Source organism: Saccopteryx bilineata, chromosome 4, assembly GCF_036850765.1.
Source record: "Saccopteryx bilineata isolate mSacBil1 chromosome 4, mSacBil1_pri_phased_curated, whole genome shotgun sequence".
Taxonomy (NCBI): domain Eukaryota; kingdom Metazoa; phylum Chordata; class Mammalia; order Chiroptera; family Emballonuridae; genus Saccopteryx; species Saccopteryx bilineata.
In genome coordinates, this window is record NC_089493.1 from 24,125,564 (window position 1) to 24,139,917 (window position 14,354).

The window sequence follows — 14,354 nt, forward strand, 5'->3', positions numbered from 1 at the left end:
GCGACTGGCACCATGTCCCCAACTGCCCACAGGACTCATCTTCTGCTGCCCAGCGTGGCCCCTGGTTTCAGAACTGCCTTCTCTTCCCTGGACCACGTTCCCAGTTCCCACCGGCAACACCGCAACTTCCCACAAAACCACCTCCACCAAAATCCTTGCCTTGGTGCGCCTGCAGGGAGAGCCCAACTAAGATGGGCATTTCTCACGCCGCAAGCACTTAGGCAAGGCTGGTAACTGTGTGCACTGTGAGACAGGGCAGGACCTGGGCCTCCTTCGAGCCAACGCTCCGACCCCAGCCATCACCAGTAGACAAACCTCTGGCCCACAGGGAGACAGGAAGAAGGCATCAGAAACCACCGCGATCACCCCCACCTGTCCCCCCAACCCCCACCCCAGCCCTGAGTGGCCTGCAGGAGACTCATGCCCCTCTCCCTGGGGAGGGGAAGGAAGGTCAGGAGTTCCATTTAGGGAGAAGATCAGGACCTGTGGTCCCTCTGGCAGTCCCAGAGGATGTGGGGTCAGCTGTTGGGGCAGCCAGTGGCTCTGCCATTTGTGCTTTGGTCTGTGGCCTCCTGACTCACTGCCCGCCCTGGGACGCTTACTCTGAGCTCCAGGGGGACGGCGAGGGGAAAGGCCTCAGCCCTGCCCCAGCTCCGGAAGACAGCTACAAAAGAATCATCTGCCAGATGTGGGTGATGGAAAGAGGCTCCTCGCATGGGCCCCTCCATCCGTCCTGAACTGTTGTCTGACTCTGCCCAAAATGTCTCTTCCTGTCCTCAGGAATTGTGCAAGCACGCGCGCGCGCGCGCGCACACACACACACACACAATGGCTGATTTGACTTAGCACTAGTTCTTAGACCCAGAGCCTGAGGTGACTCCCCAAAGCCTGCCCATCGAGGCCCACCACCTGCAGCCACGCTGCTGCCCTCCAGAGATCAGCCCCAGCTTGGGAATAGCAGCTGCCCCGCAGGAAGGATGGGGACTCCCGCAACAGAGCTCAAAACTGGCTCTGCTCCTTTCAGCTATGTGATCTCAGCTGTTCCTTAACCTCTCAGGGCCTCTGCTTCCTCCTCTGAAAAACTGGGACGGTAACATCAACCAACGCTGCAGAATTACTGAGTCAGAAACAATACCTGTGGAACACCCAGCCAGCGCGTACCACACAGCACGATCCACCTGCACAGAAACTGTAATATCATCATCCACTGACAGGGGTGGGTTTGTCTTATCCACCTTTATGCCTTTTCCTGCCTGTGGCTTCCCACCCTACCCCAACTCTAACCTCGGGGTTTAAATAACAGGGACCACATCTTACGCTGGTCTGAGAGTGGACACCTGTATTCACTTCCCTGGGAAATCATAACAACTTGTCACAGGGTGGGCAGCTTAAAACAACAGAAATTTAGTGCCTCACAGTTCTGGGGTCTAGACGTCTGAAGTCAGGTGTTGGCAGGCCCGCGTTTCCGCTGAAGGCTCTCGGGGACAATCCTGCCCTGCCTCTTCCTGGTTCCTGGTGGCGGCCAGCCACCTCTGCAGCTCCTCGGCTGTCTTATCGTCACACGGCCGTCCTATACGGACACCACTCACTGGATTTAGGGCTCCCCCTAGTTCAGTATAAGCCCATCTTAAATTCACCTAATTACATCTTCAAAGCCCTTAGTTCACATTCTCGGGTTCTGGGTAGCCATGAATGGAGGGAGGGGCGTGGGGACACCGTTCATCTCAGCACAATGGCTGACTGAGGTTAGGTGGGTCAGAGTCCCCACCTAGAATTTTATAAAATCAGACTGAGGGGAGGGGCAGCCCTCCGAGGAGCAAAGCAGGGAAGAGGTGAGGCGGAGAGCTGCCCACGGCAGCCGTGCACGGAGGGCTGGTCTGGGATGAAGCTGAGCTGCAGGAAGAAGAGACACAGAGGGACCCTGGAGGAGCCCCCCAAAACCCGACGCTACCCCAACACTTCCTAAACTCTGCTTACGTGCTATAATACACCTGCCCCTTCGCCTCAGCCTGTTCAAGGTGCAGCTCTGACCCTCACACTCCTGCTGTGTCCTGCACTGCGTCCTCCAGGTACTCATGCCTTGCAGTCCTAAACCCCCAACAACCCAGACCCTGCTGGGAAGGAGTGTCACTGCAGATACAATTAGTTGAGATAAGGTCCCACTGGCATCAAGCGGGCCCCTAATGCAATATGAGTGTGCCCTTATACAGAGGGGTACTTAGACTCAGACAGAACACTCAGACAGGGAGAACGCCTGGTGAGCACGAAGGCAGCAAGCAGGGCGATGCTTCTGCCGGCCCCGGAACGCCAAAGACCACCTGCACCACCACCCTCGACGCCGGGAGAGAGGCATGCAGACCCTCCCTCACAGCCCTCAGAGGAGCCAGCTCTGCCAACTGGACTTGGACTCCTAGCCAGTAGAACCGCGAGATAATAGATCTGTGTTGTTTAAGCCGCTCAGTTAATGGTATTTTGCTGCAACAACCCTAGTAAACTAATACACACTCACCCCGAGCTCCCTGCCACTCCAGCCCCACTGGTCTGCTCCCAGCACTCGCCACCACACTGCCCAGCCTCAGATGCCCTCACACTTCTGCTCCTTCAGTCATACTCATCCGCTGAGGGCCAGCTCGAGGCCCGCCCCCTCCAAGAACCCTCTCCTGAATTCCCCGGAACTTCTGCATCAGCCCCACAGCTGAGTGCTTAATTGTTCTCTAATTACTCCCTCTGTGTACTGTTCCATCTGCCTGCCTCTGGGAGGGAGGGCAGGAGGGACGTGGCTTTAACAGTCTCTGTATCCCCCACAGCATTGGCACAGCGGTGAGAACGTGTCAGCTGCTGAACAAATCGGCATTTTCTGAATGAGCAAAGCAAGTGGTGGCCAACCGTCCCATGTCAGGGAATGGGGCCACCATGAGTCGGGGCCCACACACAGCAGCTGAGCAGAGGGGTCAGGCACCGCCCTGAAGGTCAGATCCCAAAGACAGGGAGGACCCCAAGCACGGTCTGTGGACTGAGGGTGAAGTGGTAACGCATGGATGTGATCACCCCCACACGGCCAAGTGGGTACAAAGAACAGCCTAGAACCCTGTCACCATGAGGGATAAAGTTAAGGAAATACAGCTTGCTTGAAATCCACAGGACACTGCAGAGCCCCACATAGGGGGAAAGCTACCAGAGGCCCTTTGTGTTCCTCTGACAGCAAAACCAGCCTCATTCCAGGCCCTCTGCTTCCCCCCTGAACGGAACAGTCCAGAGGACGAACACGGGATTGGAGTCAGGAGCCCTGGGTTCCAGTCCTGCTTCCACCACCACCCACGTATGCTACACAGGGCAAGTTACTTCCCTGTCTGAGCCTCAGTTTCCCCGCCCAGGAACACAGTAGAGGGATGTGATCCCAAGAAACGAAGAGGTGTCATGAGATGATTTCGAAATCCTACAACCCGAGGCGTGGTTCCCGTGAACAACACGCAGATGCCCAAACAAGTGCTACACACACTATTAGCTGACTGGACTTAACACAGGCAAGTCTAAAGCACTTGACACTGGACAATAAAGTCTGGACAGAGAGCCAGTGTCTGTCATACTCAGAAAGGGGCAGGCACCAGGGTATTATCTGAGGGTCCCGGTCCTACAGCTACCGAGGCTTACTGTCCGCCAGGCACCTCAGGGTAGATGAGTTGTAGCTCTCACTCCTCATCACAGCCCTATTAACACGAAGGTTCCACTGTCACGCCTCCTTAGAAAAACGGAGACTAAGGCTCAGAAAGATCTAACAGCAGTTAGAATATGGTAGCATTTGGCATTAGTGCAAGGCTCTCTGACTCCAAGGCCTATTTTATTAACCTTTATGCTACACTGCCTCAGAAATTACCTTTCGTTCCTTCTAGAAGCCAGCCCCTGCCCTTGCCCCTAGCCTGTAGTTTAGAGAGGTGTTAAGCACACCTGTAGTTTAGAGAGCCACAGACAGGTGCTCACAGGGCCCTCCACAGGTGCCCACAACAGTGTCCCAGGGAACAGTGGAACCAGGACCGAGGCAGAGCGGGCTCCCGGCTGGCTCCAGGCCCGGCACTGTGACATCCTGAGTGGGATGGAGTGTCTCAGGGCCTGGAACAGTCCATCACTGAGCAACGTTTGTGTGCCGGGCCCTGGTGGTGCTCTGAAGGACCCGGGAAGAGTGGGAGGAGACCTAGGACGTAAACTGAGCACTGAGATGACTAGAAAACCAGGCTGAAGCCAGAGGACCAGCTCTGGGCCAATCGAGTGCTCTGGATCCACAGTCCCGCCTGGCCAGGTCAGTGCGGCTGCAAGGGGGCAGGGACAGTCAAAGCAGTTCCCCATTCAGCTCAGCCATACTGACCAACATGTACTATGTGCAGGGCCCACGCTAGGCCCCACGAGGGATTCAAGATGGGGAAGCAGCCCAGGATGGGCAGAGCATCGCCCCCTGGTGGGCAGAGCGTCGCCCCATGGTGGGCGTGCCGGGTGGATCCCGGTCGGGCGCATGCGGGAGTCTGTCTGACTGTCTCTCCCTGTTTCCAGCTTCAGAAAAATGCAAAAGAAAATGCAAAAAAAAAAAAAAAGATGGGGAAGCAACCCACCTTAACACCACAAACAACTGCGTAAGAGCTGCAACAGGGGACGGAAGTTCCCAGGGGAAACAAAGGAGCCACTAATCCTGACTGGGGGTGCGTGAGGAGACCAGGAAAGACGATTTCACCAGAAACTCAGTTTCCCGTTTGTAAAATAAGTAACAGTGCCAATTTCAGAGAGTTTTAGTGGAAAGTTGATCCATCTGAAACTTTTAAACGCGTCCTGACACCTGGCAAGCATTCAGAGTGTGCATGTATAATATTATTGTTGTGTTCTTGTTCGACCTGGACCTTTAAAAATGAGAGTCTGAGGAGGAGAGAAGGGGAGTGAAAGGCTAGGCCAGCGCTGATGCAGGACTGGGAGTGAAGCCCCCCTTCACGTGGCCGGGCGGAGCTGAGGGCGAGGGGAGGAGCTGAGGGCGAGGGGAGGAGCTGAGGGCGAGGGGAGGAGCTGAGGGCGAGGGGAGGAGCTGAGGGCGAGGGGAGGAGCCGTGAGGCTGGGAACAAGGTGGGAGCACCTCCTTCATTGCTCCCTGGGGTCTCTACCCTCAGGCATGATGGGGCTGTACTCTGCCTGCCTCAGATTCATCAGGTGTCTCAGAGACCTGGCAGGAGCCCCGCAAGGCAGGGACAAGGCTGCAGGGCGGAGGCCGGGGCTGGGAGGCCCAGGGAAGAAGAACCAGCACCACCAGCAGCCTCAGCCCCTCCCCCGTGACTAATGGCACACCATCCGCCCAGCTGACAGTACCGCTTCCCGCCATCCATCTCCCACTTGTTAAATTACCATTTATGGCCAAAATTGCTTCTCATAATTGATAAAAATCTCCTTTTGATGTTCGGCATTATTGGGAAAAAATGGTTTTTTTATTCTTCATTATGTTTTTAATATAAATGTATTTTTTATTGTGAGCTGCTGGGAAGGCTGGATGAGACCTAGTGGGGAAGGAGGGTAAGCTTGCCCCACCCTCCCGCACACAGCGTTGCAGCCACCAGCTCCTCCTGTTCCGTTCCCAGAACACTCGCCCGCCCGGTAGCCTTCTCGGGGACCAGCTGGGGAAACAAAGAAACCAGGCACCGGAACCAATAAAGGTTGTGCTGAGGCCCAAAGGAAGCAAACCTATAGACGGCTGAAGCCCCCACGGTGGTACTCAGCCCAAGCCAGTGCTCAGCCTGGGGGTGAGAAAGGGCAAGCCAGCCTTGACCCGGCCCCTGGCAGTGTGGGAGAATGGGGACAAGCGCTCCAGAGGACAGGGACCCCCAGGGGCTGGCAGAGCGCCTGCCACAGAGGAGGGCTCGATAAATTTTTGTGAGAAAATAAGAGGACAGGGGGCAGTTGGATCAGCACCGGAAAGAAGGCAGGAAGGAATAGGAGAGCACGGGCCTGTGTCAGCAGGCGAGGGCACAGTTTCTGCCTGTCCCGGGCCCTCGGGGGACACTGGCCCTGGGGGCAGGAGGCCCTTGCTCTCTGCCCTAAGTACTTCTCTAGCCAGTCAACCGCAGGGCCTGTTAGTCCCGCCGACACCCCATACCCAGCTCCTCCAGGACAAGGGAAGCTGAATGAGAAAGGCTGGTGGGTCCTGAACCTAGCACAGCCACCAGCACGTGGCCTGGGGCCCGGGGCTCCACCTCCACCCCTCTGCTCCACGGAGTCAGCCTCGGGGACCAAGAACACCAAGCAGATGCTGCTGCTGGGCCTCTGGAAATCACAGGTGTCCAAACTGCCTGGAGGAGCTGCCAGCAGCCGCCTGGTGAGGGTCAGGGGACGGGGAAGGGGCAGTCCAGAAGCCCAGGGCACAGGCTCTCAGGTGGCACGGTGGAGGTTTCCAGCAGCGAGAGGGAAGGGGCTGGCCACTGGATGAAACACTGGGTCCGGGAGCTCCAGTGGAGCAATCGGTCAGCGCGCGGTGCTGATACAGAAACATGGTCCTGACCCGGGAGGGGAAGACAAAGGAGCATTCTTCTGGCAAAATAGTATCTGGGACTGAGAACCATACCAGGTATCAGAAAACCTAATTAAAGACCCAACTCTACCACTTATAGTCTCAGAACCTCAGTGCCTTGCACAGATAAAGCATCCAGCGTATCAGAAATAATGGCTCATGTCTGCTGGCCGTTTGCTCTGTGCCGGGCAGGCTCTGTGAGCTCCACATTCATTAGTCCAGTTAATCCCTGCAGCGGACCTATGTGGCGGGTGCTGTTTCTATCCCAACTTTATAGATCAGAAAACTGAGAGATGGAAGATAAGAGACATTCCCAAGGTCACAAAGCTAACACACCCACAGGCGGTTTGGCTGCTGCTCCCTCAGTGAAGCTGGAACGCCATGTGGAAGCAGGACAAGGGTACAATGTGTACTCCTGACAGAGGGCATGTGGGGGACCAGGAGGGTAATTCTATATATCGATGTGACTGGGTCATGGTGCCCAGATGTTTGGGTAAACATTATTCTGATGTTTCTATACGAGTGTTTTTGAATGAGATTTACGTTTAAATCCGTGGACTTTGACTCAAGTAGATTGCCCTCTCAATGTGAGTGGGCCTCATCCAGTCAGTTGAAGGCCTAAATAGGACAAGAGGGAATTCTGCCAGCAGACAGCCTTCAGACTTGAACTGAAACATCAGCTCTTGCTGAGTCTCCAGTCTGAGGGCCCACTCTGAAGATCTCTGACTTGCCAGCCTTCATAAATACATAAGCCAATTCCTTAAAATCCATCAATCAATCTCTCTTACTTATCATACACACACACTCACACACACACATCCTGTGGGTTCTGTTTCTCTAACAGGAGAATGAAATCTAACCCTGGTGGAGCTGTCACAGCCAGTGGGAGGGATGCCCATAAGGGGCACCTTTTCCGAGTTCCCACAGAGTTTTCCAGCAGAGGTCCTTAGTGCAGGCCTGCAGAAATGCTAAGGATCACCCTAGAGTTCGCCATTCGCTATCAATACCCACCACCCTGTCCCCCAGCCCCAAGGCCTCCACGAAAGCCTCTGCCCCAGGACCTGAACCGCCCTGCCCAGGGCTCCCACCACCAGGGATCCCTTGCTCAGGGAGGTGGTCTCCTGCCACACCTCCCACCTTCCCCCTTTGCCCCTGCTGGTCCCAATGCCGAGCGTGGCTTTTCTCTGCCACCTCCCCACGCGTGATAAACAATCGGTGTTCTTGAAAGTAGAGCTTCTTTTCTCTTTTCTGAACTTTTGTTTGTACCTTGAGTGAAACAAGACAAAAACGCCAGCCTCATACGGTTCATACAGAAAAACGGGGTGTGTGCTCAGATCTGCTGTGGGATGGTTCTCTCTGCATCTTCACAGCCACTCCAGTCACACGGTGCCTCGGGCACACTGGGCACCTGCCACACCCAGCACCGTCCTCCGGTGCTGTGGGGAGTTCTAAAACAAGGTCCAGATCCTCACCCCTTAGGGTTTAACTAACAGACTAACTAAAGGTGTTTCAGAGTACACAACTCAAACCCTGATATCCCAACACCAGTGCAAGTGGTGCCCCTAACAAAGACACTTCTATGTTCCACTCTGGTGGCTGACCTCATTTCCTCAGGTTTTTCATAGAGTTTCAGACTGGAAAGAACCGTATCTGATACAACTATATTCCAGAGCAACGAAGAAAACTAAATCACTTACTAAAATACATTGTATGAGATTGGGCTTTCTGTATGTGTTGGGGAGGGAGGAAGAAAAGAGAAATCTGCATACGCGTCCATGACCAAAGATAACTGTGCCGGTGCAGCTGACGGGTCTATTATCTCTGCCTAAACCCCACTGTAACTCCTCTCCCCAAGCTTCCCCCAAACCACAAACCTCCCCCTCCACCTTCCCCACCTGCAGGCTCTGTCCGACTCCATCCTACTCTGCTCAGATCCCCCCAAGTTCTCCTCTCCCTCGGGCTCACATTATGAGAACATTCAAAGACCCTTCATAATGTGGCTTCAGCCCCAACTTTGTGACCTCAGCTCCACTATTCAGCAACCTGAACCTCCAGGTCTAGTCAGCAAGATGAGTCGCCATGCACTCACTCTCTGTGCCTCCTGCTCTCCAGGGCCTGCGCCTTTGCTCCGCCCATCTCATTAGTCAGCAATCCTCCCCTCCAACCTCATCTCCCCCAGTCTCACCCATCTTTGAGAGCCTGGGCTGGGTGCCACGTGCTTCAGAAAGCTCCCACCCACCCAAAGCACCTCTCTCCTTCCCCTCCTCCCATTCCTACTCCCTTCCCACAGCCCCCTCCCTCCCTCCTGTGAAGTCCATGGGTTCTTACATGACCAGGTACTACAGTGATGACTGTACCTCCCAATGACCCCAGACTACAGGGACCAGAAGGAGGTCTTGGTCGCACCCACAGCTTCCTGCACTGCCCTTTTCACTAAATCCCAGCTGCTGGGATAACAAAGAGACAAGAAATGGAAGAATTAAGAGAAAGGTGTCAAACCACAGAACTATTAGACTCCTAACCCAGGTGAGGAAGGTGTAAGGATGGGTCACTGTGAAGACCCCTATGGACCCTCCAGCACAGAGACAAACGCTCCTAGGGACCAGGGTGGTCAACAGCCTCACGGCTTACGCCTGTGTCTGTCCCACTCACTGTGCAGAGGTGTCAGCCTGGACTCCTTCCACAGCATGGACGCCCCGGGGTAGAAAGAACCTGAGTCTCATCCACCTGTGAGGGCCCCCCTCAGCAGGGAAGGGTCGGCCTTGTCTTAAAACACCCCTCCCTGATTCTCAGGCTCAGGCGCCATCTGCTGGCCAAGGTCAGCACTGCACCAGAACCCACAACCCCAAGGACAGTCAGGGGACCAAGCTGGAGACCATCCCCAACCTACTCCAGACCCAAGTCACATTTGAAGCTGCAGAAATGACCCCATCTCCTAGGGTTTGGGTTCCTGATTGCTTTGCAGAAGCTGTCCTTCAGAACTTAAACTTAACATTCAAAATAAAAGGAAAAAAGTAAGATTCTTTCTGGTAATACTAGCTGAGAAACTTCTGAGACACAGACACACAAACACACAGAAAACTGATTTCCAAAAGAAAATCTGGCAAACAGGAGTTTTGCCACATAGAAGACAAAGCACTGGCCGGGGAGTCAGAAGATCCGAGGTCTAGTGCTGTGGCTCCCAGGCCCTCCCTTAGCCGTGTGGCCCCTGGCCCCCTGCGCCACACTTCCTGACTCAGCAATCTCTGCGCCTGGGTGACATCCCTTCACTGCCCTCACCTCTACACTGACGACAGGGGCTGCAGTCCAGGGGTCTGGACTAATCCAGAACCAAATGGAAATCATGGGGTCCAAAAGAGCTGCAACCTCACTCTCATCCCCCATTCCCATGCTGGGGATACTCCCAGGGCCAGTCCCACCTGCCTGGGACAGGGATTGGCCAGAGAGCACAGCGACCCTCTCACGCCTCTGCTAAGGGGAGGGGTCCTCACGAGGCATAGATGTAATCTCAGCCAGTCCCACCTGCCTGGGACAGGGATTGGCCAGAGAGCACTAGCAACCCTCTCACGCCTCTGCTAAGGGGAGGGGTCCCCACGAGGCATAGATGTAATCAGCCAGTCCCACCTGCCTGGGACAGGGATTGGCCAGAGAGCACTAGTGACCCTCTCACGCCTCTGCTAAGGGGAGGGGTCCTCACGAGGCATAGATGTAATCTCAGCCAGTCCCACCTGCCTGGGACAGGGATTGGCCAGAGAGCACTAGCGACCCTCTCACGCCTCTGCTAAGGGGAGGGGTCCTCACGAGGCATAGATGTCATCTCAGCCAGTCCCACCTGCCTGGGACAAGGATTGGCCAGAGAGCTCTAGCAACCCTCTCACGTCTCTGCTAAGGGGAGGGGTCCTCACGAGGCATAGATGTCATCAGCCAGCACAGGATGGACACCAGTCGTGAGCTCCACTCTAACCACCCCTCCCCTCTTCAGTCTGAGATTGAGGGGCAGGTACGCATCCTTTGAGCTCCAGGTAACCTCAGAGCTCATCCAGGACGTGGACCTAGAAGGAGGATGGTGGTGAGTGACAGATCAGCTTCCTCTCACCATGCTCCTGAAACCAGGGGTGCCTCGGAGCTTTCCACGGAGGGAGCCCAGGATCAGCAGGGTGCTCCAAGATCTTCCTGGGAGGGGAGAGCTGCTCCCTGGGAAGTGTCAAGGGAGGGACTGGCGGAGGAGGGAGTGCAGAGTGACTGACTCCCCGCCCGCCACCCCCACCCCCCCCCACCCTGCTCCCGCACAGCCCCTTTCCCCGCCCTCCACCCACACACTGAGAAAGTGTGTCACCCAGGAACAAATGCCATCTTCCCAGGAGGGAGGAGGAGGAGGAGGAATGGGGAGGGGAGGCTTTGATCGTGTGCCTGTGGGGGCCGGGGTAAGAAACCAGAGGTTTCTGGGCCTCCCAGCTGTGAGGGACGCCCCCACAGAACCGTGACCCTGACACTGGCCTCCCCTTTTCAGAAGGCTCAAGACAACCTGTGGGGCAGGAACCACAGGCCACCACACTCAGGACTACTTGCCCAGGGAGGCCGGAGAAGAGGCCCTGAAGACACAGGCGAAATCTCCCAACCCCAAACATCCTCTGGCCAGCGGGGTGAGCCCACCATGACTGCCGACACCCAGACTTCCCATCTCACTCCAGCCTGACTTAGAGCCACTGCCCTGCTCCGGCCCCTCCTCTAGCTTTCCACACACCGGTCGGCCTCCCAGGGTTAATCTGCTGGCTTTCCTTCTTTGCGGCCCCCACCCCACCGAGCTGCCACATGCCAGCAATGATGCACCTCACACTGTTATTACAGTGGCTTATTTAGTTTTAATTTGGGGTGAATCTCATGCTATGGGAAGCAGGAGGCCAACAGTTTTGGCAAGAAGCAGAGCCACATGCAGGCCTCCACACAGGGCAAATCCTGTCGCCTCTGCTTGCGGCCCCTCCATCCTAACCCTGCTCCTCCCAGCCCGCAGCTTGCTCCTGACTCCAGTCCTAAACTGGTTTCACCTTCACTCAGTGTCCCCCATTCTGGAAGAGATGTTCCTCCATGGGAAGGGAGTCCACAGAGGTTTCTATGCTTCCCTTCCTATGTGGCCCAAGTCCCCCTCAGGCCAGTGGGACATCCTTGGTTGGATACTGGAAACCTGACATCAACTCTACATTAAGGGACAAAGAGCCAGGGCCAGCTCCATGCAGATCATAGAAGTGGGACAGCTGTCCTTATGAAACCTCTGCCCCTACTCTCCACCTTGCCCTGAGCAGCCTAAGGAAGCTGCCATTCGTTCGTGCACTGGTTCATTAAACAAACACTGACACCTACTACACACCAGGCACTGTTCTGGTGCTATGGAAACAGGGTAAAAGGGCATCGAGGTTCATCCCAAACACTTCAGTACTTGCAGGGAAACCACCCAGACATAACTAACCAAGCTACAAGGTGCGCAAGTGGAGGAAGCAACGTTGTGCAAAGGGTCACAGAAGATTTGACAGGGGCTGGGCTTTGGCCAGGATTCACAGCACTGTGCCTGGCATTTGATAGATGGATGGAGAGATGGATGAATGGTCCAGAAGGACAAGGAATCACTTGACAGGGAGAGCATGGGGTAAATATTCCAGGCAGACAGAAGATCATGGCAGAAGACTGAGGGCTAATGGTACACAGTGGACCTAGGTAGTAGCTACTAATAGTTGAGCATTTGCTCAGGTCCGGGACTGCACTAAGCACTTCATAATCAGTATCTCTCCTAATCCTCACAACATCCCTACAGGGTGGACACTAAGCCTCATTTTGCAGATAAGGAAAGGGAAAGGCCAGATAAATCATCCGTGCATGGTCCATGCCCCTGGCTCCAGAGCCCAACAGCTAAAGCCCCTGTGCACCTCCCAGATAGAGTCAAGACAAGCAATTTGCAAGTGGATGGGGCGGACCTGGAACACCTGCTAAGGAGTTTACTCTAGGGCACATGGGAGGTATCAAAGGTTGTAAACTCATCTCAGGAAAGGTATTAGCTGAGCAAGGCTTGACTTTAAGATTATTTTGCTCAGAAAAAAATTCTAGAAGACCCAAAGGATTCTCTATCAAAGAGGAGAATTTCAAATAGAGTAAAAGGTGAGGGGGAGAGGAAGTTTTTTTAGTAGTGATCTCTGATTACCCTCAAATTATAGCCCACAATTTGCAGGAAGGAGCCCGACTCACAGCTGAACGATCTGCAGACAGCTGCTGAAGCCCCTCCCGATCCCCAGAATCTAGACGACCAGAACAGGCCAGCAAGGGTCCATGCCACAGGGCCCAGGTCAGGCTCTCCACATCTCACAGGTCACTAGCATGAGTCCAGAGGAGTGTGACCAGGGCTGTGGACAGAAGGGCCCTTTGCCCCTTTCTCTGTTGCTCTAAGTGTCAGAACAACAATCAGAAAAGTGAGGTTTGAGCAGGCAGATTTTAGCCCTGAGGAGAAAGCACTTTTATAGTTAGAGACGACTAACAGAAGACGAGACCCCCTCAGGCAGCAGACGAGGGAATAAGCTTCCTATCACTGGAGGTAATCAAGCAGAGGCTGGTGACTGCCTGCCAGGGATGTCCCGGGAAAACCAATGCTCTGAGTGAACTGGTCAGCTTCCCGACAGGATCACAGAGCAGCGTACCGGAATCACTAACTAACGTGCCCTGGGACACTGAACCTTAGCACCCACGTCTCCATCCCTTGTCTGAAAATGGGGTTAATACAGTATCTACCGCATGTTTGCATGAGGATTACGTGAGATGACGCATGGAACACAGCACAGTTGTCGGCACCTGGGAAACCCTCAATAGTTGATAAATATTAGGTTGAACCAGATCAATCATATTAGGCTGCAGGTCAACTCACTCATATGGTTCAACTACTATTTTTTCACTGAGGTTCCTTCTAACCCTCTGGTCTAAGCGGCGCCCAGTGTGGCTCTGCACTGGTGGTGGGTCCCCAGCGCCTGGCAGCGAGATCCCGCCCCGGGGCCCAGCCCCCTGGGCAGAGGCGGGTACCTCTTTGGTCCCCGGCGCCTGGCAGCGAGATCCCGCCCTGGGGCCCGGCCCCCCGGGCAGAGGCGGGTACCTCTTGGCCCAGGTCCTCGCGGATGACCTGGCAGACCTCTTGCATGCTGCTCCGCGGGGCCTGGCTGTGCAGCACCTTCAGCGTGCTGGTGTACTCCTGGGGCAGCAGGTACTCCAGGGCCGCCAGGTGCTGGCCCACCTTGATGAAGGTGCCCCGGTTGGCGCAGCAGAGCTCGCAGAGACGCCTGGCAGAACGGAGGTGCACCTGCAGAGAGACAGCCCAGGAGCAGAGAGGGGTTAGTGCACCCTGTCCAGTGGGCATTGTTCCCCTGTGCTGCCACCTGACAACCTTGATTCACCGCCAGTATACACACACACACATACACACACACACACCTCATTCACCTTTTCTCCCCTGCTCCCCTTCAGTCTCAGGACCCAGAGCAGTCAGTGCCGACCTCACACCAAGGCTGGCGTTCTCACATGGCTGGATGCTTCGGACCCCCTCCTTCCCACCAAACTTACCTGGTCTGGGTCCCACTCCGTCAGAAAGGAGTGTCTGTACGAGGCTTTTAACAAAGTCTAATCTACTAATGATTCATTCAGCGGTACAGTTAATGCATTTGCCCTCAACCCTCAGACATCCTAACACTACTATCTGTCTGGAGGCCGACAGTTCATAAAACATGGTCGCATACATTATGTCTTTCCATTCTGACAGCAGCTCAGGGAGGCAGGTATTGGCATCTTCAAAGAC

At 55.1% G+C, this 14,354-nt stretch overlaps 1 protein-coding gene across 5 annotated transcripts in view; it reads right to left on the reverse strand.

Annotated features, from left to right (window-relative positions):
- Positions 1-14,354, reverse strand: part of ADCK1 (aarF domain containing kinase 1) — a 122,473-nt gene that overhangs the window by 57,548 nt on the left and 50,571 nt on the right. For 3 of the 5 annotated variants that reach the window (XM_066276298.1, XM_066276301.1, XM_066276299.1), the window contains exon 4: positions 13,659-13,862. The exons of the other annotated variants lie outside the window; for them this stretch is intronic. In XM_066276298.1, coding sequence (XP_066132395.1) covers positions 13,659-13,862 — 204 coding nt within the window. The remainder of the gene's footprint in view (positions 1-13,658; positions 13,863-14,354) is intronic. 5 annotated transcript variants of the gene reach the window in all.